The following is a 27,629-nucleotide window of genomic DNA, read 5'->3' on the forward strand; positions in this document are numbered from 1 at the left end:
CATACTGCGCCGTTTATCTATAGCTTTAGAATTGTAGCTAACCTACTTTAGTGTCTATACAATCCAGAACAAATCTCGTGGTAGTATCTACAAGCCCGATCTGCATAAAGCAAAACATCAAGATTGGAGTTACCAATATAAATATGCCGCATTAAATACTCAGGGTGTTCAGGCTTTATGGGTGAGTACCTGTGAGTCCAAGTCTGGCAGTGTAAGCGATCGATGTGCCTCACGAGCATAAGAAGCATACCACGTGTCTCGTGCAAGCGTGGGTTAGGGGGAGGCCTGCTTGCAGCACTCTCACTCTTGTTGGTGCTCCGGAGGACTCCGAAAAGCTTTTGGGCCCATGTAGAGTTCCCAATGCTCAGACAGCTCGATTTTCTTCCACCTTTTGATTCAAGACGTGCATGTCGCAAGTGGTTACGAGCGCTATTTTTGTTGATTTCTTCCGTTTATTTTATAGGAGATGTGAAGCTGACAATCGAAGGGGGGTGTTTTTTTCTGGTCTATCAAAAAGGGGTCAGCACTAGTATACTTACACCAGTAATGGCAATCTCTACGGCCGCCCACCGTAAATCAGTTGAAATTTGAGCGCCCAGAGGTTGTGCCTTAATATTTCACCTTGATATCGCACATCCATCCTTTTTAATTGAATGGTGAAGGGGAAGGGCACGGGGATGCGCATATTTAGCAGTCCTATGGTGCCCTTTCCCCAAAATACGACTTGACCAGTGATATTTAAGCGAGGTGCCCTCCAACAGTCCGACTCACCCGCCCAGAATCCTAGTTGAAAGGATCATGCCCAATACCCTACCATCAATTCGGGCCCTTCATAACTATGAGTTATTCCAGCTCAAGCTAGTCCACAAGAAGAAGCCTGCAATAGTAGTCGCTGCGTTGACCCAAACCGCTATCAATCTTGGCGTTCGATTCGATTTCACTCGTGCCGATTATCAGTTTAATATTTCAAATATCCTCGGCATTGAAAACGGAGCGTGGACCGAAGGAACCGATTTCGATACAAGCATCGACAATATCAGCGTCTCACTGGATCTGAGTGATAGAGAAAACAGATGTTTGGTCGCTACTATCCCAGGCTCTCCAGATAAGCCGTTGAGGTACAACCTAGATGAAGTCCTTTGGCTTGTTGACTATTATCACCCGCAAGCAAGGGAGACGTACTTTCGGTTAGGACTTAAACCAAAGAGCACACCGAAGGTGAATTTCCCTCCCCAGTGAATTAATGTCTCCCACCTATGGCTAATCATAATAGTGTTACCCAGAGGTCGCTTGTATTGTGTTTCGATGGAACATCCAATCAATTCAGTAACCGGGTACGTATTTCAGGGGACTGTACTATCAAGTCAATGGGGTTATTTACTTGTTTGGTGCCAACCAATATTTCACTTTTAGAACACCAATGTCGTAAAGATTTTCGAACTTCTCAAAAAGGATGACCCTGACCGACAAATGGTATGGAGTGATATCTGTCGACGTTATAGGTACTGTAGACCTGACATTTGATATAGGTCTACTACCAGGTAGCTGTAACGAGGAATCTTACAGTCACACCTTTATTAATATGGCCCGTAGACCGGAGTCGGTACCTATACGTCTTCCGCTTGGAAGAGTTCCTTTTCTCAAAGCATTGCTAAGTTCGCGGATCTAGCTGTGGCATGGTGAGGTTCAGTGCAGCTCAGTTTTACAATCGCTCAATCCTGGACTACAGGTATCTCTATCAGCATGTGAGAGGCAATATTACTCCTTGGTACTTCTCTAACTATTTGAGGTGCATAATAGGTCATTGATGGTTACAAGTTCCTCGTCGAGTCTTATCGAGGTAAGAGACATCAATTGCTCGGATATTATTCAACCGCTTAACAATTTGCAGACGGAGATAAGATTTACATATTTGGATTTTCTCGCGGAGCTTATACTGCCCGTGCCTTGGCAGGGATGGTGCATTGTGTGCGTTTTTCCGGATCATTATTTCACCCTACGTTGGCTCAGATATCCAAACCCACTTAGGTCGGACTCTTACCACGACATAACGTCGGTAGGTTGGTTTGTGTCTCTAATATACCCTTGCCTGATAGCACAGTTCAGAGCATATCCCATTCGCATACGAGGTATACGCAAGCCAAGAGTCTAGCCTAGTAATGAAAGCCACCCCGACCCCCAAGCCTAGTCTCAGCTCACAAGCGGATGAAAAGTCGCTTGGCGAAGCTGATTCATACAAATTACAGGCTGATATTGAAATATCTGAACATGTAGTGAAAGAGAACGTGGAACTAATTGGCGACCCACCAGAAGTCCCTTGCCCGAATTTCGTTGCCAGACCTGAGTTTCCGCTTCACGTTTCTTATGGTGCACTGGGCACAGAGGCGGTTTTTCAATCGAATTACAAAGATGCAGAAGCATACAAGCAAGTCTTTTGCACGCCAGTGCAAATAGACTTTGTTGGCGTATGGTAAGCTCAAAGGCCCCGAGCTCCCATCGCGGATCTAACGTATATTGTGTAACGAAAGGGATACAGTAGGAAGTGTTGGCAAGTATCAAAGTAAATGTGAAAAAGTTTATCAGGTAATTAAACGAGATGACCTTAGGTGCGGCTACGAACCAAATCTTGCCATTCATTGAACATAACCCTAGCATACGGGTTTTTCGGTATGTATCGATTCATCGAAAATGTCCACTCTATAATATGCAGTCAATAGACATGCGTTGGCGCTAGACGAGCATCGTGCAAACTACACTCCGCTCCTGTGGGATCATTCAAAGACGATCAAGGGACAAGACATTCGTGAAGTCTGGTTCCGTGGGGAACACTCGGACGTGGGTGGTGGTGCCCCGCCACTTCTAACTTCGGCTGTATACAAGGGCGAGAGCGATTACATGTACAAATTTTCTGCCCTCAGCAACATTTCACTACGGTGGATGGTCCAACAGTGCCTCGAAAATCCAGCCACATCTTCCATCGCATTCGACGTTCTTGCTATGAAGGCATATCGCCATTTTAGGGTTCTTGAATATCGTCATACCCAAGATGCCAAGGAATTGCGCACGCACAGGGAGAAAGTGAAGGAAGCTGTGTTAATGGCGGATGAACAAGGGACCATATTGGCACGGCAAAAATTCACAAAAGTTGTGCAGCGACATCGCAAGTGGCTTTACGACAGATCATCCATCATTGACAAGATCGAGATCAAGCATAACATATCCCAGGCTGTTGGGTTGTTTTCTCTTTGGAAGATTCTCGAAATTGCTCCAATAAAGCGACCACGCCAAACCAAAGAAGGACAGATCATGAGCAGGATGTATGTAGCCTCATGTTATCCACTCTATTTGTCTGAGAAATATTAATGTCAAGTCATACTTTAGACCAAACTTTGGTGGTCCTCGTGTTATATACCGACGTAACTCCGAGTCTGAAGAGCCGGTCTTCATTCATGCATCGGTTATTGATTTCATGGCTACCGACAAGTCGGAATATCGTCCAAAGGCGATGTGGTATGGGTATAAGGACGACCAATTGCCTAAAATCGAAAGCTTTGAGAATAATGTGATGCCTTGGCCCAAGTCTAAGGATCAAAAGGATAAGGTAGTCAAAAGAATGAATATAAGATGGGAACCCATGTCGTGGACGGAGTGGCTACTTGATCGCGCCCAGTCATTTGGGCTAAATTTTGTACGACTGAGTAATATGGGGATGTTTGAGTAGTTAGGATATCGATATCATGTATCACCGTGGCGATTTGACTCATTCTTTAGTAACACAATGAAGTCCAATGAAATGTATGTACAAAGGGAGCTTGACGACCAGAATAAATAATAACCCGCAATGGCTAAACTGCAGGGCATTTGGCGCTTTTAAATTTTCTGATCCCCCAAGGGAGCAAATCCTATCGCCAGGAGGGACATGCATATACGAGTAAAATCCTTCTTAAATGCAATCCTTCGCGATCGCTCAATCAGGGATCGTATTCTACAAAAACCGTCGGGGTTCGTGAGCGCTTGGGAGCACGCATGGTTCTCCCTACGCTCACCGGGGCTCGTGGAGTAATGTAAATTTAAGAGGCTTAGCAATGATCATCGTCCATTTTATTCAACTCGGATAGATGATTGTCACTATAATCTCCTAAGATGGTACAAACGATAGTTGACTGGGACTCCGTGGACCTCAGCGAAGGCAGGGGAGAACCATACGTGTTCCCGAACGCTCGGCAAAACCTGGTTGTTGTTGTAGAGTAATTTATTGAAAATTCGTCTTGTAAGTGACTTGATGTAAGTGACTCTCTCGGGTTTGAAATATATATATAATAGATAATAAGTAGAACTCAAGATTTAATGACACATCAGATGGCTTGTGGAAATTTCAAGTTAAGAACGAGCATACTCGATGATTCGCGCTACCCTCATTTTAGTATATCAGGACGGAGGTGGGTTTTCTGTCTCTTTAAAGAGGAAAAGGAGCCAAAGAGCAAAGTAGAGGCATAAAGGTTGCGACAAACGGTCAAAAAAGAGAAGAAAGGTGACAAAGCAAAGTTTAGAGCCTGTGTCTCAAAGTTGAGAACAGTCTTCTCTCTCATGAAATATATACATTTAAAGGTTCGTTTTCCCCAAGTGACGATGATGGTCACATCAACCCTGACCTGCTTACACACCTTTCACTAAGCGCCCAGCGCCCAGTTTGTTGTTTGCGCGTCTCCTCCACCCGCCGCCGACATGCACTTGTACAACTTGACTCTACAGGCGCCAACGGCCATCACACAGGCGATTGTGGGGAACTTTAGCGGTATCCGACAACAAGAAATTATAATATCTAGGGGTACTATACTTGAACTATTACGCCCCGACTCGTCTACTGGCAAAGTCAGCACAGTTCTTGCACAGGATGTATTTGGTACGATCAGGAGCATAGCAGCGTTCAGGCTGACTGGCGGAACAAAAGGTGTGTAAATGAACTCGTATATTATATCTCTGGCTTATGTCCATAGACTACTGCATTGTCGGTTCGGACTCGGGCCGAATTATTGTGCTGGAATACGACCCAAAAACAAACAGTTTTACCAAACTGCAACAAGAGACATTCGGAAAATCCGGATCTCGTCGAATTGTTCCTGGTGAAATGCTGGCTGTCGACCCAAAGGGCCGTTCGGTCATGATATCCGCAGTGGAAAAATCCAAGCTGGTCTATGTCCTCAACCGTGACGCGGCCGCCAATTTGACCATCAGCAGTCCGCTAGAGGCCCATCGCAATGGGGCAATCATTCATGCTATTGTGGGAGTCGATGTCGGATTCGAAAATCCTCTGTTTGCTGCGTTGGAGGTCGATTATACCGAGTCTGACGCAGATCCTACTGGGCAAGCGTTTAGGAATGCGGAAAAGGTAGGCCGATACGAGTCGAGGCTTATCCTCCGTTACTAAGCTTATCTTTATAGATGCTTACATTCTACGAACTTGACTTGGGTCTTAACCACGTTGTGCGTAAAAGTTCTGAGCCAACTGACCGCCGCGCCAACCTGCTTGTACAAGTTCCTGGCGGCCAGTCTGCCACGACCAATGCTTTCGATGGCCCCAGTGGTGTGCTTGTCTGTTGCGAAGACCATATCATCTATCGTCCTGTAGACCTGGATGGCGGTGCGGTATCCCATCGCGTACCCATTCCCAGGCGTCGTACACCTTGGGGAGGTGACGAAGAGCGGGGCTTGATCATCACCAGCGCCGTGATGCATAAGATGAAAGTGTGTGGCTCGCTCCGTTCGGTTAGACTTGAAATTAATTTGCCTTTCCTAGGGCGCATTCTTTTTCCTGCTCCAATCAGAAATTGGAGACTTGTACAAGGTCACACTAGAGCACGAGGACGAAATAGTCAAGTCCATGACGATCAAATACTTTGATACTGTACCGACCGCGACCAGTTTGTGCATCTTGAAGAGCGGTTTCTTGTTTGTCGCAGCTGAAGGTGGTAACCAGTAAGTAGCTACCAGATCGTCCGTACCTCTGATCTCACAGTGCATACTTAGTCACCTATATCAATTCCAAAAACTGGGTGACGATGACGCCGAGCCCGAATTCACATCCAACTCGTATTCCAATAATGGCATCTCGTCCTCACCTCTCCCACCATGCTATTTCCGACCCCACCCGTTAGACAATCTTGTCCTCGCGGACGAGATGACCAGCTTCTGCCCGATCCTTGATGCACGAATTTTGAATTTGTTTGGACCTACCTCGGGAGGTATGTCCGCTTTCACTCAGCGTTCCGACGAACCAAGCCTAATTGTTTCGTACCGTATAGTACCCGCAACGTTGCAAAGTGATACTCCCCAGTTCTATCTTGCTTGCGGGCGGGGCGCTCGCTCTTCTTTCCGAATGCTGCGACACGGATTGGAAGTCGAGGAAAGTGTGAGCTCAGAGCTTCCTGGTGTTCCGAATGGAGTCTGGACGGTCAAGGTCAACGATGGCGGCAAGTCTTTCCAAGAGTTCCTCTTTTTTATTCTGACTTGAATTTTTAGATCAATATGACAAGTACATTATCCTCTCGTTCGTAAACGGTACCCTTGTTCTGTCGATCGGAGAAACGATTGAAGAAGTGGCCGATACCGGGTTCTTATCCTCAGCGCCGACTCTGGCGGTCCAACAACTCGCCGACAATGGAGGCTTGATCCAAGTTCATCCGGGTGGCGTGCGCCACGTTCGACCCAGTCAAGGAGGTCAGTTCCCCCCCTCATTCATATAGATTTGACGCGTACTTACCTTGAGATCTAGCTTCCACAGCAGGCGTAACCGAATGGCGAGCACCTCAAGGCCGCCAAGTCGCCTCTGCAACAACCAACACGCGCCAAGTCTGTGTTGCGCTCAACTCGGGCGAACTCGTGTACTTTGAGTTGGACTTGAACGGAGTACTCCAGGTAAGCACTTTTTTCTTCTATTCGCGCATGTATTTTTCAATTTTATATATTTTGCGGTGCGGAATAAATAGGAATACGGAGAAATGCGTGCTGTTGGAAGTGCGGTTGTGTGTATGAGTATTGCCGAGGTTCCAGAGGGCAGACAGCGCAGTCCTTATTTGGTGAGTTCGATAACCAAAGTAGTCATGTTTGAGACGGAAAAATTCAAACGCGATCCAGGCTGTTGGTTGTGAAGACCAAACGGTTCGAATCATTTCCTTGGACCCCGAGTCGACCTTGGAAACCATCTCGTTACAGGTTTGTCCCGGCATGTGTGGATGCTGGTGGTCGGTCTGACTAATGAGACTTCGGTCGTAGGCGCTCACGGCACCTCCAACGTCTATTTGCATAGCTGAGATGTTGGACGCGAGTATTGACAAGAATATGCCGACATTGTTTGTTAACATTGGGCTTTCGAACGGAGTCTTGTTGAGAACTGTTTTGGATCCTGTAAATGGCCAGCTGACAGATACGCGGACACGGTGGGTGCCCTTTTCATTAGGACCCTATCATTGACTGACACTGGAATCCACTAGCTTCTTGGGCACTCGTCCCGTCCGACTCACCCGCGTCTCGGTCCAACGCAACACATGCATCCTCGCCCTTTCGTCTCGCTCGTGGCTCAACTATACTCATCAAAACCTGCTCCGCTTCTCACCTCTCATTTACGAAAACCTCGATCATGCATGGAGCTTCTCAGCTGAACTGTGTCCTGAAGGGTTGATTGGAATTGCAGGCAGCGTACTGCGGTAAGTCTTTTCCCTCATTGTCTGTATAATACTCTATATTCAAATATAATCGACGTCCAGGATTTTCCAAATCCCCAAGTTGAGCGATAAGCTTAAACAAGTGACGATGCCGCTTTCGTACACTCCTCGAAAGATCGCGGTTCACCCCGAGCATCAACTATTTTACGTCATTGAGAGCGACCATCGGACGTGGGGTTCAGAGGCCAAGAATAAGCGATTGGCCGAGTTGGTGCGTGGCCTCCAGATAGTGGTTGGACCAGAGTGCTAATGAGGGATGTGGTAAATTAGAAACAAGCCGGGAGACAGATCGATCAAGAATTGGTCGATTTACCAGCTGAAGATTTTGGATTACCAAGAGCTGGTGCTGGACAATGGGCGTCTTGCATTCGGATTATAGATCCCACCGAGGTATTTTGCTCAGCCGCCCTTCCATATGCACTCAACTGACTCGACGTAGCCCAAGACACTCTTCAAAATCGAGCTTGACAACAACGAATCCGCATTCTCAGTCGCGGTCGTTCCTTTTGCGGCGCGCGAGAACGAGTTGTTCTTGGTTGTCGGTACTGCCAAAGACACCAACGTTCTTCCTCGACAATGTGCAACTGGCTATTTGAGGACGTATAAGATCTTGGAAGCTGGCAAGAGGTTGGAGCTGTTACATCAGGTTCGTTAGTCAAGCTTGGCTGGAGCACCCATATACTGACTCGGCCAATCCAGACCGAGGTGGATGATGTCCCGCTCGCGCTTCTTGGTATCAAGGGACGCTTGTGTGCTGGTGTTGGCAAGGCTCTCAGGATATACGAGATGGGCAAGAAGAAGCTGCTTCGAAAGTCTGAGAACAAGGTACGTCATATCGTGTAGTAACTGGTGACATAACCTTACCCGTTACTCCAGGGCTTCGCTACCGCGATCGTAACTTTGACCAGCCAAGGGTCACGCATCATCGTGGGTGAAATGCAAGAATCGGTTCATTACGCAACATACAAACCAGAAAGCAACCGGCTACTGGTCTTTGCGGACGACACTTCTGCCCGATGGGTCACTTCTGCTGCGCTGGTTGATTACGACACTGTCGCTGTGGGAGACAAATTTGGAAACATCTTCGTCAACCGGCTACCGGCTAACATCTCCCAACAAGTTGACGATGATCCCACAGGTGCCGGTATCATGCACGAGCGGGAGTTCCTGCATGGAGCACCGCACAAGACGAAGCTGCTCGCTCATTACAATGTTGGCGATATCGTGACGAGCGTGCACAGAGCGGCACTTGTTCCTGGTGGACGAGATGTGGTAGCATACACCGGGCTGCACGGGACGATCGGCGTGCTGATACCCCTGGCAAGCAAGGAAGACGTGGACTTCATTACTACGCTCGAACAGCACATGCGATCAGAACACTCCAGCTTGGTGGGACGTGATCATCTTGCGTACCGGGGATACTATGTGCCGGTGAAAGCTGTGGTTGATGGTGACTTGTGCGAACGGTTCGCGATGCTTCCATCGACGAAACAAAAGAGCATTGCGGGAGAATTGGATCGCACGGTTGGGGAGGTGCTCAAAAAGCTGGAAGGTTTGCGAGTAGCTGGAAGCGGGTTCTAAAGAAGCAAGTGTATGGGTGATTTGTATGTTGTTAAATATTGGTTTAGGCGTCATTTACGTTTGTTGTAGTGCAGAAGAATTTATCTTCATTGACCGCCTTGCCCGCTTAGAGCACCTCGCTCCAGTCATGATATCATCTCAACGTGTTAGTCAAACTAGTGACTTTGGCTTCAAACCCCCAAAAGGGGAGAGGTAGAAACTTTGCGTTTAAAGAATATGCTACTGAGGTGATATATTGTGAGCACAACGCCCGGGGGTTCTCACTTCTTCCTCCATATATGCGCTTGAGTATGCGCGGTACTTTGTTGCGACCTACGATTGACAGTGTGCAGCTCAACACGGAGCAAGAAAATATAGTACCAGCGCTGAAGTGATGAACGCACAGAAAAATACGGAGGGGAGACGGTGTTGAGCGCAAGCCTAATCCACAAATCAGTTTTGATAAGGAGCCTGTATCATTGTTTACGAGAACACTCATAAGGTAGTAATCCTTTGTAAATATGGATAAACCCTATATAAGGCTCTAGTATTTGTATATTTCGAACATACCATGATGTTATAATTGCTTGGTAGTAAGCACTGATAAAGAAAGTTTAAGAAGAATATAGCAAAACAAACGAAGGCACACGGACGGTTCTCTGTGTACCAAGACCCGCATTTTCCAGTCTATGATTACCTAACTTCAAGAAACTATCCTGGCATTGTGGGACTCCGAATCGCTGATTTTCCGCATCCGACTACCTCACACTGTGATTGCTCCACTGCACCAATAGTCAGCGAGGTAGCTTAGCAACTCTATGGGGCCCCGAAAATCTCGGGAGCGCTCCGGGACTCACTATTGTCGGCGAGCACTCCGGAGCGTCTGATACGACGCTTAGAAGTGCTCGTGGAGTACTCCCAAGTGCTCGCCGAGCAATCCGGATCCGTCGAATCCTAACGAGGAGGTTCCCAAAGCCGGAGCACTCTAGAGCGCCCCAGAGCTTTTGGGGCCCCCGTAGAGAATAAATATGACTTGTGCGGGAAATCATTCATGACCTTTCTCATTGCCTCAACAAAAATGACAGACCGCGTTCTGACCTTGGGATAATGTTGGATAGCTGCTCATATATGCATGTGTCCTATCAGCAATTTGACAGACCGGGGTTGGTCAACGTAGTTGCATAAAGCCATTTACGCGATTTAGTCTCGATGGATTGGTATTGATAACAGCCAACTGTCAAACCACTCCATTTCAAAGCGCCAGCTCTTCCACTGGAGTAAATTATCCATATGGTATGAGCGCACGTGGTGCTATCTGTACTGAAGACTTTCAGTGTATTCACCAGCATTTACGCGGCTACGGGACCGTGAGGAATATAGGCGATTTTTATGGACTGGGATTGCATACATTGAAATAGTAGTGATATAGTAGAATAGCTCAATTAAAACCGGCGTCTGTTCCATCGTTAGTCATGGTAAGACGGGCTACTAGATTTAATGCCGTTATCCCGTGGTTCCATACATGTACAGAGCATGCAAACGTCACTCAATGACGTTCCGTAACAGCTGAATGTATTTTCAGGATAAGCCGTCTTAGGCCGAACCTTGAAATGGAATAATTACAATGTGGAGTTCCGTAATCAACAATTGGCAGATAACGACGTCATCCACATAGTGAAAAATATAAGATGGCGTGGCCCGGTGATCAGCTTTTACGGGGAGCCACTCACTACATATCATAGCTATCTGCGTAAGCATCTCGACTAACTCGTTGGAATATACGACTATCAGTATGCTTTATGCAAGCTTAGTATATGTCTTTACATATATTACAGCGTCTCTCCTACTGCTAGCACTCTTCCAAAAATGCTGGACCATGTCTAAAGTCAGCGAACGGCACCCGCCTTCCCCAACATCCTTCCCAATAGTGGGAAGCCTGTTCTCGATACCTCCTGGTATGGCGCACATAGCGTACATGAAGCTCGGCAAGCAGCTAAAAAGTTGAGAGTGTACCTTGCCCAACATCGATTGAAAGAACACTAACCACGAGCAGGCGACATCATCTCTCTGAAGCTGTTTGGCTACGATTTTGTCGTGCTGAACTCGTTCCGTGCTGCGGCAGATACTCTTGATAAACGATCCAGCATATACTCAGATCGTTTAAGCATGCCAATGGTGCAGGATCCCACCTTGTATGTTGTAATAAACCATTTGAATCGCTGTATCATTAGGAATTTGACTGTAGGTTCAATTGGGGTAACCAATCTGCCCTTTTGGGATACGGTGACCTCTGGAGGAGTCACCGTCGAATGCTAAACAACTGGCTCAATGCACGAGCAGTAACGCAATTCCATCCCATACAAGAGCAGCACATTCAACCACTCCTTCGTCAATTGGTTCGCCTTGTAGATGACCCACAACCATTTGAAAAGGTCAAGCACAGTATTTTTATGTGAGCCTTGTTTGCACAAAACGTATAATATGTTGCTATTGCTAAGGTATACTGTCAAGCAATGCTGCATCCTCAGTACTCAAATTAGCTTATGGATACACTTTGCAAGAAGATAACGATAAAATATTTGAAATGATTCATCATACTAATAAGCATCTTCTAATGGCGGGAACGTTCACAAGTAAGCACTTCATTTACGGGCTTGGAGGTACGCTAACACAAAAAATTGCAGACTTCCTTGTCAATGTACTTCCTCCCTTGTCTTATGTTCCGCATTGGTTTCCTGGGGCAGGCTGGAAACGCACCGCATACAGGTGGAGAATACTAAAAGAGCAAGCACTATCCATACCGTACGAATGGACAAAAGCTCAAATTGTATGTGTAAAAGTTGTGATATTGTGATTTAACCAGCGTTTATATTGATCTTGTCATAATCATAAATAGGCTTCTGGAACAGCAGAGCCCTCAATCTTGAGTACGCTTTTACAGAACCTTACTTTGACCTCTCATATGAAGGAGGACGAAAGAGAGAATCTAAAAGAGGTTGCTCATGTAATTGTTGCGGGTGGGTTGATTGATTTTAACAAATAAATAATAACCAGAAACTGATGTGTACTAGCCGGAACTGATACAGTGAATACTTTCAGTATTACAGAAGTCTATACAGCTGATTGTTGTGGAATTTCTCAGACTTCGACAGCGCTCGTCGCCTTCGTTGCAGCAATGGTCCTGAATCCGGATGTGCAACTAAAGGCCCAAAAGGAACTAGACACTGTCCTCGGACCCACTTCGCTTCCCACAATGTCTGATCGCGAGCGACTTCCTTATATGCGAAAGCTTATTCAAGAGGTACTGAGGTGGCAGCCAGTGGCCCCAACAGGTGTGCAGCCATTCATCGTATCCAAACGTTGTAAAATCATATCTCATGAGAATGGTTACGCATCTCAGCTATTCCTCATGCATGCTGGCAAGATGAACTACGAAGGATATGACATCAGAAAGGGCACGGTCGTGTAAGCTTTGGTCTGAAACACAGTGGACTGAGTGCAGCTTACGAGCAATGAATCATCCAGCATCGGGAATGTTTGGTTGGTCTCTAGACTGTTGTCGGGATCTCTCACTCACAGATGCACTAGGGCAATCACGCGGGACGAAAAGATATACAAAGATCCCGAAGCGTTCGACCCTGACAGGTTTCAGGATCCAACCGTACCATATGCACCAGCCTTTGGTTGGGGGAGACGGCGAGTCTTTCTTCTTTGGACCATAAAAATAAATATCATATCATTGCTTACTTATAGTAAATGCCCTGGAATCCATTTTGCAGAGGCATCGATTCATTACGATAGCATCACTGCTTGCTACGTTTACGTTCTCAAGGAGGAGAGGACCGGATGGCGAGAGATCATTCCCGACATTGAAAACATATCAAACGCAATCGTAATGTAAGTGAGCCTAATATTGGCCAGGCCAAATTGATTATTCTGAGATGTGTGCCAGGGAACTGAAGCCTTTCGAGTTTGAGTTGAAGCTTCGCTCTCCTCCCACCGACAATTGATACTGTAGTCAAGTTCAAACTATAAAAAAAAGGGAGCACAGATTGATCACGATTCAAATACTCCCTAGAGTAAAGGAGGAGAACACGAATAGCTTATTTAAACCATAATTAGTGCATGAGATGATGTGATTGTATTGTTCATAGTTGGTCTGTTCCTGTTAGGTAACGGCAGCTCGGCGCCTAGCGCCACCAAACGGACGGACGGACATTGGGAAGGGGCTGGATGGATTCACTATATATACATGTTTGACCCCACGCTTTATAAGGCCAGGCCGATTGTATCCAGGCTCCCTCCGATTTGAGTGGCTTTTGGACTGCCAGCATCTTAAGATTAAGGTCCGACTACCTTGTCGCTCATCCTACTTACACTGCTCATCCGACTTACAGTCTCCATGTGTATACAGTCAAAATGAGATATCCTCTTACCAGTATTGGGTGCAATCCAAAGAAGGCGCAAGATTAAAGCGAAAACATACAATGCAATTGTGGCTTATAGAACTCTCAGCTCAATTAAATCTTCATCTTCTCTGAAGTTCTTCAAGGCTCTACGATAAGGCAACTTGACCCTGAGGTGTTCCAGAGGATGCTGGATATGTTCGGAGATGTTTGCTCCAGAGCGCTCTTGAGAATTCTGGAGTTAAGTGGTCCTTTTGGAGGAGTAGAGGATTTTGTTGAGAGGATGATCGGAATATGTTCACGGGGACTCAAATATACGAGCCCAGTTTCATGAGCATGTCATATGGTTCACATTCAACCAGGATTGGGAGAGGGTCCAGCTTGTGGCACTCGTATCTTTGTGAACTCTCCGGGAGCCTCCGAATATTTTCAATACTTAACAGAGTGTATAGATATATGCATTTTTATTGATAAAGCTGCACGTGAAATATATAACGTATGTACGCTATTATAGCCCACCCCCTCCAGCCCTTACGGGCCCTACCTTAGTTGAGCATTATCGCACCTATAACCCGGCCTGGTTGCCCTTTCTTTCTCTGACCGTGCTACCTGCTATGTATTAGGTGTGCGTCTCGCCTGTACTGTTCTCTCTCGTTCTTTCTACCTCGCAATCGTGTCGTGTCGTAGCATCTCAAGGCTCAGCTCTTTGTGAGCGGTTTGCCTAGTTTGCATGCAGCTCCCGTATTGTTTATATATGAACATTAAGTAAAAGGAAAGGCCCCAAGTGAGATAGCCCCAAGAACACAAACCTTAATATTGAGGCGGAACGTGCAATTCACTCTAATGAATCAGCCCCGGGAGCACTGGTACGCTGTACAGGATCCGCCGGAGCTCATTGAACTACCGTTCTGGGGAATGACAAATGATCATGTCACAATAAAGTTTCTCGTTTGTCATATAATTCTTGAGGACGATCATCCGACAAGCTGAACCTTGCGGAGCTGTGGAGTCTCGATTTGCTAGACACTTGGTCGAGTCACTTCACCTTTCAATCTATGTATCGTATTAATATGATTGCCTACAGTAGCTTAGTAGTAGATTTAGTCTCAGCGGGAAGCCGTCAATCGTCCTGCTTAATATATCTAAAATAATGAGTCTGATCATGACCTCGTTGCTGTATGAGCACTTGGGACCCAACAGACTCGACAGACTTGACATATTAATATTCAATGTGACTCTGCTCCCTGGCGCTCGAGGTATTTGCCATACATGCTGCGAAACTCTGCTCAAGATTGGCAAACTGCAGAATAACGTGAACGGATGGACGACAGACCACAAGCCAGAATTCCATCTGCTCCACAAAGTGTTTCTAAGGATACCTTGGCATTCCATCACTGATTATGTTATCACAGGCTTCCGCAGTACCGCTGTTCTGCAGCTCTAGAGACGCACGGACCAGGTAAACATTCACATGAATACCATATATATGCACTGCTATCTGATTGGTGGTTTGATTGATCCTGTCATGGTAGAGCATAGGATCGACGGTATGACTTATACAAGCTTGACTTACGATTGTGTTTATGTTTCGCTATCCGTGCTGCTCCTTGCGCTGATCCACCGATGGTGGGCCACTACCCAAGCCGGTGGACGACGCCCGCCTTCTCCAATGTCTTTCTCAATAGTGGGGAACCTATTCGCGATACCTCCCGGTCTGGAACACATAGCTTATATGAAGCTTGGCAAGCAGCTAAACAGTTGAGCGTGTGTATTACCCAATACTGACTCAAAGAACGCTAACCACGAGCAGGCGACATCATCTCTCTGAAGCTGTTTGGCTACGATTTTATCGTGCTGAACTCGTTCCGTGCCGCAGCAGATATGCTTGACAAAAGATCTAGCGTATACTCGGATCGACTGAATACGCCAATGGTGCAGGATCCCACCTTGTATGTCGAAATGAACAAATGAAGTAAAGTGTCCGGAGCTGAACAAGTCAAATTTGACTGTAGATTAGACTGGAGCAGTAACTCCGCCCTTTTAAGATACGGTGACCTATGGAGAAGTCACCGCCGAATGATGAACAACTGGCTCAACGCACGCGCAGTTATTCAATTCCATCCCATACAAGAGCAGCACATTCAGCCACTCCTTCGTCGGCTGGCTTGCATCGTAGACGACCCACATCCTTTTGAGAAGATAAAGGACAGTCTTTTTACGTGAGTCTTGTTTTAATATAATTATCCTATGTTACTATTGCCACGATATTACATATAGTAACACAGCCTCATCAATGCTTCAGCTAGCGTACGGGTACACTCTACAAGGAGACGATGATCTAGTGTTTCGAGGTCTCCGGCAGAGTAGTGAACATTATAGTGGCGGGAATGTTTACAAGTAAGCTCCTCGGTCGCAGGCTCGGAAGTACGCCAACACAAAAGATTTGCAGACTTCCTTGTCAATGTGTTCCCTCTTTTGTCTTATGTTCCGCACTGGCTTCCTGGCGCCAGCTGGAAAAGGACCGCGTACAGGTGGAGGCAATTAAAGGAGCAGGCTCTATCCGCACCGTACGAATGGACAAAAGCTCAGATTGTACGTATGAAACTAGCGTAGTGCGTCATAACCTGCCTGTGTATTGATGGCATCATGATTATGGGCAGGCCTCTGGGACCGCAGAACCCTCTATTTGGGTGCGCTTTTACAAAGCCCGGACCTCTCATTTACAGGAAGATGAGAAAGAGAGAAATCTGAAAGAAGTCGCACAGGCTATTGTTACTGGTGCGCTTTTCATATGAAACAAAGGCAAACAAATACTAACCTGCATTTTAGGCGGAACTGAGACGGTAAAGGTATTGAGTATCATTGAAGTCCAAAAGCTCACTGGCATGAAATCTGCCCAGACTTCGACAGCGCTCGTCGCCTTCGTTGCAGCAATGGTCCTGAACCCGGATGTGCAACTAAAAGCCCAAAAGGAACTAGACACTGTCCTCGGACCCACTTCGCTTCCCACAATGTCTGATCGCGAGCGACTTCCTTATATGCGAAAGCTTATTCAAGAGGTACTGAGGTGGCAGCCAGTGGCCCCAACAGGTGTGCAACTATTCATCATATTCAAATGTCACAAAATCATATCTCATGAATGGTTACACATCTCAGCTATTCCACATGCATGCTGGCGAGATGATAACTACGAAGGGTATAACATCAGAAAGGGCACAGTCGTGTAAGCTTTGGCCTGAAACACAGTGGACTGAGTGCAGCTTACGAGCAATGAATCATCCAGCATCGGGAATGTTTGGTTGGTCTCTAGACTGTTGTCGGAATCTCTCACTCACAGATGCACCAGGGCGATCACGCGGGACGAAAAGATATACAAGGATCCTGAAGCTTTTAATCCAGACAGGTTTCAGGATCCGGACGTGCCACATGCACCAGCCTTTGGTTGGGGGAGACGGTATGTTCTCTTGTTTTACATAGTCCTGGGCATTGTACATTTGCTATCTATCATGTGTAGTAAATGCCCTGGAGTCTATTTCGCGGAGGCATCGCTGTTCATTACGATAGCATCACTGCTTGCTACATTTACTTTCTCGAAGAAGAAAGGACCGGACGGACGAGAGATCATTCCCAAGATTGAAAACATATCGAACGCGATCGTAACGTAAGTAGATTCATGTTTATATCAAATTAAGTTACTCACTCTGAAGACACAAACTAGGGAATTGAAGCCTTTCGATTTCGAGTTGAAGCTTCGGTCACTTGACCACGGGCAGCTAATATCGGAGTAAAAATACTAAATGTCAAACAGAATGCCGTCCGTTGTAACCCCTGGATGAACCAACAATATAAATGAGCTGCGTTGTGTGGTCTAAATCTGGCGTACGCGATGTCGCAACTGCGCAAACGTCAACTCACACTTGAAGAGATACAAGTAATAAGATAAACCCAGTGGTTGGACGCACGCTGTGCGGGAGTGGCAGCGTTGTGTTTTGGAATTTGGACAACCACGGTAGTCCACTTCGTTTCGAGCACCCTGCATTTGTCTGGATCCATGCGCTCGTTAAAGATACCCTTAATGTTACGACTAATTTCCAGCGGTGATAATCTTTTCTTCATCTCCTCTGGAGCTCCATGCAAGAAACAGAAGACAAAACGTACCGTATGATTATCCGCACATTTTGTCTTGATAGGGTAGTTTCGAGCTTGTTTAGGTTTCGATATGGGGTTCGGGTTGTCTTTGATTATTTGCACAAATATCTTCTTTTTGTTAGTATTGGTGCTTTTTGTTGAACTGAGATGAGATTGCTGTATTTTCGGGTGTGCCAGCATCGAGGGTGGTTTTCCTTGTTCAATACTTTCGGCTTGCTTCGCCAGTCCCTCCAGTCCTGTCTGCATGGCTTTTTGCATGGCCTAAATTGCTCGTAGTACCTACGTAGAGTTAGCGTTCGGCTCGACTATTGTGTCGTTACAAGTATAGTTCTCATGTTCGGTATTGGTAATGGCGTCTTGCATACTAGCATCTTCCATTTCAGTATTTTCGTCGTCCTTCCTATGCTGTGCATTGTTTTAACTGGACGCGCATTTTTAAACTTACCTGCATGATTCCGGACCATGCGGGACATCATGTCGCAAGTTTCACCCCTAGCCTTAGATATAGACTTGCCGTGATGTCCCACCTCGTCTATAATAAGGTAAAAGGTCTCGAAAACATTTTCCAAAATATCTGCTAACGTCCGGAAGTTTTTTTTTCGCCAGTTTCACTTGGATCAATAATGCGGGCGAGGTCGAACTTGGTGTTTTCGAACGTTTTGACTTGTTGGAGTTCAAGCTCGTCGTGGAGGATTTATTGTGTACTTTTCATATTTAATAGTGCAATGGGGGCGTTGGACCTGTCGCTTATTCATCGCGTACCTCTTGTGTATTGAGGCGGCTGTCGTCTGTATCTTGGTTAGCAGCTGTGGGGTCATCGCACCTGAGTTCTAATCCATGCTCCGTCACGTGTGCGCCAGCGCTGGCGCATTCGTCGAATTCCCAACTTTCCGATGCAATGTTCTCTGCCGCTATTACCTGAAGCACGTCTATAGTAAACCATTTTCTGTTGGGCGGAGGAACTGGCTCTGTTCCCACCACTGACATCGAACCATCGTCATTTCTAAATTTCTTGGAGAGAGTTTGAACAGTCACTCCTAGGCTGCGATCGAGTCACTTTAGTACCATCGGTGTTTTTGGTTGGCTTGTAGGGTTGTCCGGTATCTTGTGGTATGGTGGTGGTTGGCGTCGCGTGATTAGTTCAGGCTCTAACTCCGAGGTGTATCATTATCGTCTCTCGCTGTTGTTACGTTTTGCCCCACCCATCATTCCTCTCTGTGGCTAGGAGTATTTCCACCTGATCTACAATCCGTTTTCCCTACTGTTTTCCTACCTCTCTACGCGGCCCCGAAAATCTCGGGAGCGCTCCGGGACTCGCCATTGTCGGCGAGCATTCCGGAGCGTTTGGTGTGACGCTCGGAAGTGCTCGTGGAGTGCCCAAGTGCTCACCGAGAAATCCGGATCGGTCGGATCTTAACGAGGAGGTTCCCAAAACCGGAGCACTCCATAGCGCTCCCGGGTGTTCGGGGCCTCCGTAGAGCTAGCGCTTACCGCTACCAATGTGTCTATCATACACCTCATGTTTTGCGTGTTATATCTAACTGCTTTTATTACATATCCACAATCGATTCGGGATGGAGACGCAGAGCAGAATAATTGGGATATACGCGGATAATTTTCTGCACACAAAGCACTGAGTGGTACATCATAACCAGTGGTGGAACTAAATTCAGCTTACCCAGAGTTCCGTCGTAAGCGACCCGCTACTCTCATTATATGTTGTTCTCTTTATTTGTTTCTGGTATCAATTTAATCGTCTTGAGGTGTCAAATATATTCTGCGAACACTTTGGGGCTGTGGCCGGGAACACGCGGAGGATCACGAGCCAGGCCTTTGACGTATAACTTGTGTCTAGACAAGCTGTAATATAGTGATTTTATTAGAAGTAGTGTGATGTGCCGGCAGTGAAAAGAAGAAGAATAAGCACTGTATGCCTGCTATGTATTATTGGATAACAGGCTAAGTTACATAGCAAAAAGGGGGGGTCTGATTGAAAAAAAAAAAAAAAACGTTGGTTCAGCCTCTATACGCCTCACTGCAGAAGCTCATAAACAACTGAGATATTGTGCATAAATATATGCAACTATTGGGGTTTGCCGGGGGCTGGCTTGTATGGGAATTTACCTGACAGAAGGCCACATTAGCGCACGAAGATTCATACTAAACAATGGCCACTGATGCTAACATATTTCTCCAATACTGAAAATTAAAAAGTCAATCTGGACGTCTTCTAAGTCACATCAAGTGGTATCGCTTACAATTATCCTGCGTTATATCGTCCCGGTATGAAGCCAGCCTAGGCTTTATAACGTGTTCACCAACTAATTCTTCCAATGCCTTGAAAACGTAGCTGTTTCCGATGTAATTTGTAGTTATGATATCGACAAACTTGTCTTTAGATAAATCGTCCTGAAAATTCTTGCGCCAGAAGTAAACCGGATACATATTTGTCGCGTCGAATTCAACTTGAGGGACGTTCAAGTGAAGAATGTCGTCGCCAGGTCCTTCACATTCCTGGAAGATACGTCAATCCTAATTGTAGGTATCCAGCACAAGTTATACATACATCTTGAGTCTTTCGTCCATATGTGAGTTCATCTTCCTCGGGGTTGGGGTTGGGGTTGATTGGCGGAAGTTCAAAACGAGATTGATAACGATCTACGTTCGTGCCAATTATCTTGGTATCGGACTTGTACGAGCGCTCGAACTTTTTCGAACCTTTCTTTTGCTCCCGCTCGTCTTTTTCCATTTCTTCCTTCTCTCTCTTTGCATCATCGTTTGCTTTTGTTATCTGAAGCTCTCGCACTTTGTCTTTGATTTGTCCGCTATGGTACGACGAACGGTTGCATAAAGGAAGGGGCTTCTGTCATCAGGACTAATGGCATCTGTGAACATAGGTATCAGCGTTTGAATGATATGAAGCAAAAATCACTTACACAAGTCAGCCTTTGTGAATGGACCCCTATAGATGTCACCTCGTAAGATCCCCAGTTGCTAAAGAATAGCCAGTGTTCAGATTCAGGCTTGATAAGGGTGGTTTCCACAGCCTGTTCGGCAAAGATCATCGGTTAATCTAGCGGCCAGCTTAACCAGAATACTACTTACATCCAAATAAAGAAAATAAGCTATTCTTGTTTTGATTTGTATCCCCTTCTTTGCTTCCAGTGACCCCGTCTTCGACCCAGGTATTACGATCAAGATAGTAATCTAGACATATTAACGCCAGTTGAAATCGAAACAAAGAGCTGCCTAATAATGCTCACTCACCCGAATCAAGCTGTCCAAATACCTTGTTCAAGGCCTCGTTTTCCTCCATCTTCTGAATAAAGCGTGTTATGTTTCTCCCCTGGGGGGTAAAGAAGTCATAAGTCTTGTCGGTATGGAACTGCAAGACAAGTAAGTTGGTATCCTTACGGTGTATAGAGTAAAGATAATGTACCATATAAGTCGCAAGGTTATTATCCAGGTAGCGGCGGTTAAATTTTAAGTCCTCAGACTCTGTGTTGCCGTCAAGCATAACACTCATCCAACCAACAGTATCAAAATAGTGGCCGCTCTGAAGCAGCATTGAACGCTTGGAGCCATATTCGTTTCGGATTATTTTACACCAGCGTTTGTGAGAATGGCCTACAAAAACGTTAATTATCGAACACTTCCAGGTCCACAGTACAAACCGGTAAATATCATTATTGGTGTAAGCGGATGTTGTTCGCGGATAGCTTCATAAATGAGCATGACTGAGATGGGAATCAGGTGTGTAGAGCTTTTTGTACTGGACAAAGCGTACTGTTATCCCTGCGTGTTGGCTAAGAACTCAATTTAAGTATATATTAATTGAGAATAATAGGGTTGACACACCCTTTCGGGATTGGGATCCACGTGGCCTAAGAGCACAAAAACATCCGTGTCTTTTGCAGAAGCAATGGCCGTCTTGAACTGAACCGGATAGCACAACCATTGTTAGTCCTTTGTCTTTTTTGCGGCGAGTTCAGAATAAACTTACCCACTCATTTTCGATCATTTTGTTGATAGGTTCAATTTTAATGGTCTCTGGTGTGCCTGGGTGTGCTTGTTTGAAAATTATAGTTATTTAATCAGGCGATCAACACTCACTTGAGACCTAGTAACCACGCCAAATGCCATCATCCGCCTCCTAGCCGGGTGTTAGAGAACAGAGAAATCGCAGGACTGGGGCTCAGAACTTACCCATTGTCGGTCGTCCACTTCCGGAAGTTCGCTGGATCTACAGTTAGCCCTTCTTAATCAGTACAAAATGACGCATTTACCTCCTAAATGATCTTCGCCTGTCAATAGCTCAGTTCAAGCATATATCCTTGAAATGTAATGCTAATTACCTTCTCCAGGTTTAACTTTTGTAATATAGACGTTACTTGTGAGATACTTTTCTCCCCATAAAGGTTTCAGGGTATTTATTCTATCACAATGATTAGAATTTCATAGACAGAGCAGTGGATTTATAGAATATTCTTACGTGAAGTCTACTACCGCAGCTAGAAAAGTAGTCATTTATATCTTACGGTAGTTTGGCAAGATGGGGATATGCTCACGATTTCTGAGGTCATGACTAATAATTCATTAGATTCTGGCCTATCACCAACTTGCAGTACTCACTTTCCAGGGACCACCAGATCGTAGCCCATATCATAATATAACAAGGAAGCATCCTGGCCATTGGCCTTTTTAGGGTCAAAAATATGGTCAGTCAAACCATGGCCAATGCGTCGATCGCCAGTATCAATGAGCAATAGATCGGACTTCTTTGTCTGGGTATAAGGTCAAAATAAGTAAGGATAATTTGGTGTAGAGCTATAACTGACCATGGCCTTCTGTCGCATATGTGTCACAAAAGAATAAAAATCCCCAAAATTGCCGCTAAATTAAGCAGTACCGGTAAGTGGACAGACAAAGATACTAAGAAAGTACATTACCTCCAACTCTTCTCGGGATAAACGTCCTTTGAGTGGCCAGATATCCACCCTGTACGGACCGTGTAAGTTCAAGTGACCAACAAAAGTTTCAAAATAAAATTAATTCACCATGAATGTCAGTTGTATGAAGGACGTTCACTAAATCTTTGTGAGTGCAACTGAGAAAGATTGGTCTAGACACATACCATCTCCCCATACCAGCTGCTGCGTTGGAGACGGAAGCTTAATTGTTGGGTCCCATGGATCTTGATGCAACGAAACAGGACTGGCGGTAGCCAGGCCCACCAAAATTCCAACCAGAACAGCCTTCATGGTTGATAGAACGAGAGTTATACATCATTAAAGCCTCAGAACTGGGCGTTTTATAGCTAGTAGAAGATCCACAGGTTTGTCCAGGAACAAGTGTCCATCAGGTAAGCGCCCAGATGTCAACCAAGAATAGATCAGGCGACAGCTACTGAGGCTTACCGACCCGGGTATGATCAAGCAGGAACGAATTTGTCTTTCAAGTGAATTTGGATCAGACAATAATGGCCACACAGGTGGGCAAATTTTCTTCTCTCCTTTTGCCACCCCATGGATTCGATATTATGTTCTATGGAACGCATACAACTTAGGGACGGCCAAACAACCAGTGACACCCCTATGCGCAATTTGACCTGGGGCCCCCAATTTGGTGCACGTAGAGTACAAGGTCACAGGGGCATCACCGGGTATGGCTCTAGAACTGACGGTCATGTTACTCCGACCACGGTTACTCAGTGAGAGGGGCAGCAAATATGTGAAAGCCATAGAACAGACAGGCCCTCCTAAGTCCACCGGGGCGTTAATCCCGATCCCATAATCATACTGAACTACACCACCATACTAAGTCAAGGTACTTGGGTCAGGTGCGAGGGCACTTACAGCTTTCCAGTTTAATTCGCATCAACTCAAGCCCGTGGCAGGGACATTTGTTTAGTTCAACGTCGTGTGGCACTGATAGCAGGCCTGAGGGGGGCAAGGTTAATGTCATGTGGCATTGTCAATAGAGACTCGATAAATCTGTGGGCCTACGTGGATGTCCCAATTTGAACGTTTCAAACTCGCTTGAGGACCCATACGTGAGTTTACTCTCAAAAACGCCGAACCCACCTGCCAGTCATGTTCCAGACCCCACCGAGGAACTTCATTCGACATTCTTCGACGTGCATTCAGCTAACTCAGTGTGACCTAAGACATTCTTCAAAATCGAGCTGGACAACAACGAATCCGCATTCTCAGTCACGGTTGCTCCATTCATGGCCCGCGAGAACGAGTTGCTGTTGGTTGTTGGTACTGTCCGGGACACTCGCATTGTTCCTCGACAATACGCAACTGGGTATTTGAGGACATATAAGAGCTTGGATGCTGGCAAGGGGCTGGAGCTGTTCCACCAGGTTTGTTGGTCAACTTTGGTTGACACATGCATGTGCTGACTCGGTAATCTAGACCGAAGTGGACGATGTCCTGCTCGCGCTTCTTGGTACCAAGGGACGCTTGTGTGCTGGTGTTGGCAAGGCTCTTAGTATAGACGAGATGAGCAAAAAGAAGCTGCTTCGGAAGTGTGAGAACAATGTACGTCATATCGTGTAATAACTGGTGACATAACCTTGTACCGGTCAAAGCTGTGGTTGACAGTGACTTGTGCGAACGGTTCGCGATGCTTCCATCGACAAAATAGAAGAGCATTGCAGGGGAGTTGGACCGCACGGTTGGGGAGGTGCTTAAAAAGCTGGGAGGTTTATGAGTAGCTGGAAGTGGGTTCTAAAGAAGCAAGTGTATGGGTGATCTGTACGTCGCTAAATATTAGTTTAGGCGTCTCATTATACCATCTCAACGTTTTTCGCTATCCCTACTGCTTGTTGCGCTGATCCACCGATGGTGGGCCATTACCCAAGCCGGTGGACGACGTCCGCCTTCCCCAAGATCCTTCCCGATAGTGGAAAACCTGTTTGCGATACCCCCCGGTCTGGAATACATGGCTTATATGAAGCTTGGCGAGAAGCTAAACAGTTGAGCTTGTACCTTAATTACTCAACATCCACTCAAAGAACGCTAACCACAAGTAGGTGACATCATCTCTCTGAAGCTGTTTGGTTACGATTTTGTCGTGCTAAATTCGTTCCGTGCCGCGGTAGATATACTTGACAAACGATCTAGCGTATACTCAGATCGTTTGAGTACACCAATGGTGCAGGAGCCCAACCTTTATGTTGAAATGAACCATTTAAGTGGCCATACTAAGTATTCGATGGATGAAACTCGACTATAGATTTGACCGGAGTGGTAATGTGAGTTTACTTAGGCAAAATATACGATACACTGCTATTGCTAAAGTATATTTCCAAGTAATGTGGCGTCGTCCATGCTCAAACTAGCTTACAGATACACTCTGCAAGGAGATAATGATACTATCTTTCAAGATATCTATGACACCGCAAACCACGTTCAGCTGGCTGGAATGTCCACAAGTAAGTGTCTTACTTACAGAATTAAAGGTGTACCAATACACAGGGCTCGCAGACTTTCTTGTAAATAAGTTCCCTCTTTTGTCTTATGTTCCAGATTGGCTCGCTGGAACAGGTTGGAAAAGCACCGCTCCCCAGTGGGGAGCGCTAAAGGAACAGGCTCTGTCTGTACCGTACGAGTGGACTAAAACTCAGATAGTAAGTATGGATGCCATAATATTATCTTTGAGACAGCCTTAATGCCATTGATGCCACGATGACACAGTCTTCCGGGGACATACAGCCTTCCATCTTGGGCGCACTTTTACAAAAAGCTGCCTTGACCTCGTATGTAAAAGAAGACGAGAAAGAGAGCATTTTTAAAGAAATTGCCCATATTATTGTCTCTGGTACGTTTTATATGATAAACAAAAAACCTAAAAATTGACGTGCACTTTAGCCGGGACTGACACGGTAAGTATTCTGGATACCATTACTGAGGTTTACGTAAATGAATGTAGCAATACTTATTCAGACATCGACGGAACTTGTAGCTTTTATCGTAGCAATGGTCTTAAATCCGGATGTGCAAGTAAAAGCCCAAGAGGAACTAGATAACGTCCTTGGGCCCAGATCACTCCCTAATATGTCCGATAGAGAACGCCTACCCGATATCGGAAATCTTATCCAAGAGGTACTGCGATGGGAACCAGTTGCCCCAACAGGTATGATATACATGCCATTACATCCGGGCTCAAAAGCTCACCTAACGAAAACGGGCACACATGGCAGGCGTCCCTCATGCCTGCTGCCGGGATGAAAATTACTAAGGGTATGATATCAGAAAGAGAATAGTCGTGTAAGCCTGAGTTTGGGAGTACAGTAAACCTGGCAGAATTTATCTCTAACCGGGCTATTTAGCATTGGGAATATCTGGTCGGTCGTCCCGATGTTTCACCATACCCCACTCACAACTCCATCAGGGCAATGACTCGCGACGAAAACATGTACAAAGATCCTGAAGTGTTCAACCCGGACAGGTTTCAGGATCCAACCTCTTGTTTTACACGGTGCTGGGCATTATGCATTTGCTATGCATTATGTATAGTAAATGCCCTGGAGTCTATTTCGCTGAAGCATCGTTGTTCATTACGATAGCATCACTGCTTGCTCATTTACTTTCTCGAAGAAGAAAGGACCGGATGGACGAGAGATCATTCCCAAGATTGAAAAAATCTCGAATGCGATCATAACGTAAGTAGGTCCATGTTTGGATCGAATTAAGTTACTCACTCTGAGGACACAAACTAGGGAATTGAAGCCTTTCGATTTCGAGTTGAAGCTTCGGTCACTTGACCACGGGCAGCTAATATCGGAGTAAAAATACTAAATGTCAAACAGAATGCCGTCCGTTGTAACCCCTGGATGAACCAACAATATAAATGAGCTGCGTTGTGTGGTCTAAATCTGGCGTACGCAGCGTTGCAATCTGTACGGGGCCCCGAAAATCTCGGGAGCGCTCCGGGACTTCAGTATGTATTGATCCTGATTTCAATTCAATTCTCACTTAAATACAGGCACTGGTTTTCAGCATTATAGCCTTGTACAGTGTCCTCGCCGAGCAATCCGGATTCGTCGGATCCTAACCAGGAGGTTCCCAAAACCGGAGCAATCCAGAGCGCTCCCGGGTTTTTGGGGCCCCCGTAGAGATTGCGCAAACGCCAACTCACATTTGAAGAGACACAAGTAGTAAGGTAAACGTAGTGGCTGGACGCACGGCGCGCGGGAGTGACGCGTTGTGTTTTGGACTTTGAACAACTAAGATAGTCCGCACGCCAGAGTTAAAATGGCATCATTCATTACAATTTATAATTAGGTAGATTAGCTTGGATGTAAGCCATTGTAGGGAACTATCCATTTAGGTTCTTGTTTCAACAAGTCGGTACGCGCGTTAATTTTGAGTACAGTAGTAAATTGTACCAATAAAAAACGCTTGAGGCACATAGGCCCAGGGAACAGTAAGGCGGCCTTGCACTGATTACCAAATCGATATCACGCAAGAGTGTCATTTCATTCAGTGTTCGGCCGAACCGGAGAGCCCGAGACAGTTCCCAAGGTCCTTAGTATTTCAATAACAATGAGTGAAGCAAGCGCGGAGTTTGGGGCACGTATTAATTTTCAGTTAGCACAGGAAATCGATACAGTACCTCCGCGACACAGAATTTCGTGAGAGTCTCTTCTACGAGGCCCCCAGAATCTCTGGAGCGCTACTGCCGGCGGGTACCCCGGAACATTTGGTGTGGCGCTTGGAAGTGCTCGTGGAGTGCTCCCAAGTGCTCGCCGAGCAATCCAGATCCGTCGGATTCTAACGAGGAG

General features: G+C 46.0%; 7 protein-coding genes across 7 annotated transcripts; 5 read left to right on the top strand and 2 right to left on the bottom strand.

Annotated features, from left to right (window-relative positions):
* Positions 1-798: 798 nt before the first annotated feature.
* On the top strand, positions 799-3,721 carry RhiXN_10268 (uncharacterized protein; the record flags this gene model as incomplete). The annotated part of the gene is made up of 14 exons (XM_043330084.1): positions 799-1,218; positions 1,284-1,334; positions 1,414-1,473; positions 1,530-1,541; positions 1,594-1,679; positions 1,730-1,745; positions 1,801-1,840; positions 1,892-1,968; positions 2,029-2,056; positions 2,107-2,470; positions 2,529-2,560; positions 2,607-2,667; positions 2,718-3,317; positions 3,382-3,721. The coding sequence occupies 14 exons, from the start codon at positions 799-801 to the stop codon at positions 3,719-3,721; spliced, it is 2,187 nt and encodes a 728-aa protein (XP_043184181.1).
* Positions 3,722-4,725: 1,004 nt separating this feature from the next.
* On the top strand, positions 4,726-9,302 carry RhiXN_10269 (pre-mRNA-splicing factor RSE1; the record flags this gene model as incomplete). The annotated part of the gene is made up of 17 exons (XM_043330085.1): positions 4,726-4,951; positions 4,998-5,389; positions 5,443-5,745; positions 5,798-5,976; positions 6,028-6,242; positions 6,303-6,457; positions 6,534-6,717; positions 6,773-6,915; positions 6,987-7,076; positions 7,135-7,212; positions 7,273-7,436; positions 7,491-7,703; positions 7,764-7,932; positions 7,992-8,111; positions 8,161-8,367; positions 8,421-8,546; positions 8,598-9,302. The coding sequence occupies 17 exons, from the start codon at positions 4,726-4,728 to the stop codon at positions 9,300-9,302; spliced, it is 3,669 nt and encodes a 1,222-aa protein (XP_043184182.1).
* Positions 9,303-11,157: 1,855 nt separating this feature from the next.
* Positions 11,158-13,291, top strand: RhiXN_10270 (cytochrome P450 family protein; the record flags this gene model as incomplete). Its single annotated transcript, XM_043330086.1, has 12 exons — positions 11,158-11,281; positions 11,335-11,473; positions 11,527-11,733; positions 11,793-11,914; positions 11,966-12,108; positions 12,178-12,298; positions 12,353-12,366; positions 12,424-12,746; positions 12,807-12,821; positions 12,870-12,964; positions 13,061-13,178; positions 13,234-13,291. 12 exons carry the CDS (start codon positions 11,158-11,160, stop codon positions 13,289-13,291), a joined length of 1,479 nt encoding a protein of 492 aa, XP_043184183.1.
* Positions 13,292-15,212: 1,921 nt separating this feature from the next.
* RhiXN_10271 (cytochrome P450 family protein) lies at positions 15,213-17,475 on the top strand (the record flags this gene model as incomplete). Its single annotated transcript, XM_043330087.1, has 11 exons — positions 15,213-15,444; positions 15,498-15,636; positions 15,700-15,906; positions 15,965-16,084; positions 16,137-16,299; positions 16,348-16,465; positions 16,517-16,910; positions 16,971-16,985; positions 17,034-17,141; positions 17,202-17,348; positions 17,406-17,475. 11 exons carry the CDS (start codon positions 15,213-15,215, stop codon positions 17,473-17,475), a joined length of 1,713 nt encoding a protein of 570 aa, XP_043184184.1.
* Positions 17,476-17,593: 118 nt separating this feature from the next.
* On the bottom strand, positions 17,594-18,823 carry RhiXN_10272 (uncharacterized protein; the record flags this gene model as incomplete). The annotated part of the gene is made up of 2 exons (XM_043330088.1): positions 17,594-18,097; positions 18,599-18,823. The coding sequence occupies 2 exons, from the start codon at positions 18,821-18,823 to the stop codon at positions 17,594-17,596; spliced, it is 729 nt and encodes a 242-aa protein (XP_043184185.1).
* Positions 18,824-19,991: 1,168 nt separating this feature from the next.
* RhiXN_10273 (uncharacterized protein) lies at positions 19,992-23,097 on the bottom strand (the record flags this gene model as incomplete). Its single annotated transcript, XM_043330089.1, has 22 exons — positions 19,992-20,035; positions 20,095-20,350; positions 20,403-20,627; positions 20,678-20,721; positions 20,773-20,830; positions 21,006-21,043; positions 21,104-21,221; positions 21,276-21,463; positions 21,511-21,573; positions 21,624-21,642; positions 21,695-21,772; positions 21,950-21,989; positions 22,043-22,079; positions 22,123-22,140; positions 22,192-22,271; positions 22,329-22,347; positions 22,405-22,421; positions 22,469-22,620; positions 22,675-22,729; positions 22,786-22,834; positions 22,894-22,923; positions 22,971-23,097. 22 exons carry the CDS (start codon positions 23,095-23,097, stop codon positions 19,992-19,994), a joined length of 1,755 nt encoding a protein of 584 aa, XP_043184186.1.
* Positions 23,098-24,065: 968 nt separating this feature from the next.
* Positions 24,066-26,083, top strand: RhiXN_10274 (cytochrome P450 family protein; the record flags this gene model as incomplete). Its single annotated transcript, XM_043330090.1, has 10 exons — positions 24,066-24,203; positions 24,256-24,381; positions 24,622-24,871; positions 25,079-25,097; positions 25,156-25,277; positions 25,330-25,472; positions 25,540-25,663; positions 25,714-25,727; positions 25,789-25,978; positions 26,046-26,083. 10 exons carry the CDS (start codon positions 24,066-24,068, stop codon positions 26,081-26,083), a joined length of 1,164 nt encoding a protein of 387 aa, XP_043184187.1.
* Positions 26,084-27,629: the final 1,546 nt, after the last annotated feature.

Source organism: Rhizoctonia solani, chromosome 11, assembly GCF_016906535.1.
Source record: "Rhizoctonia solani chromosome 11, complete sequence".
In the NCBI taxonomy this organism is placed as follows: domain Eukaryota; kingdom Fungi; phylum Basidiomycota; class Agaricomycetes; order Cantharellales; family Ceratobasidiaceae; genus Rhizoctonia; species Rhizoctonia solani.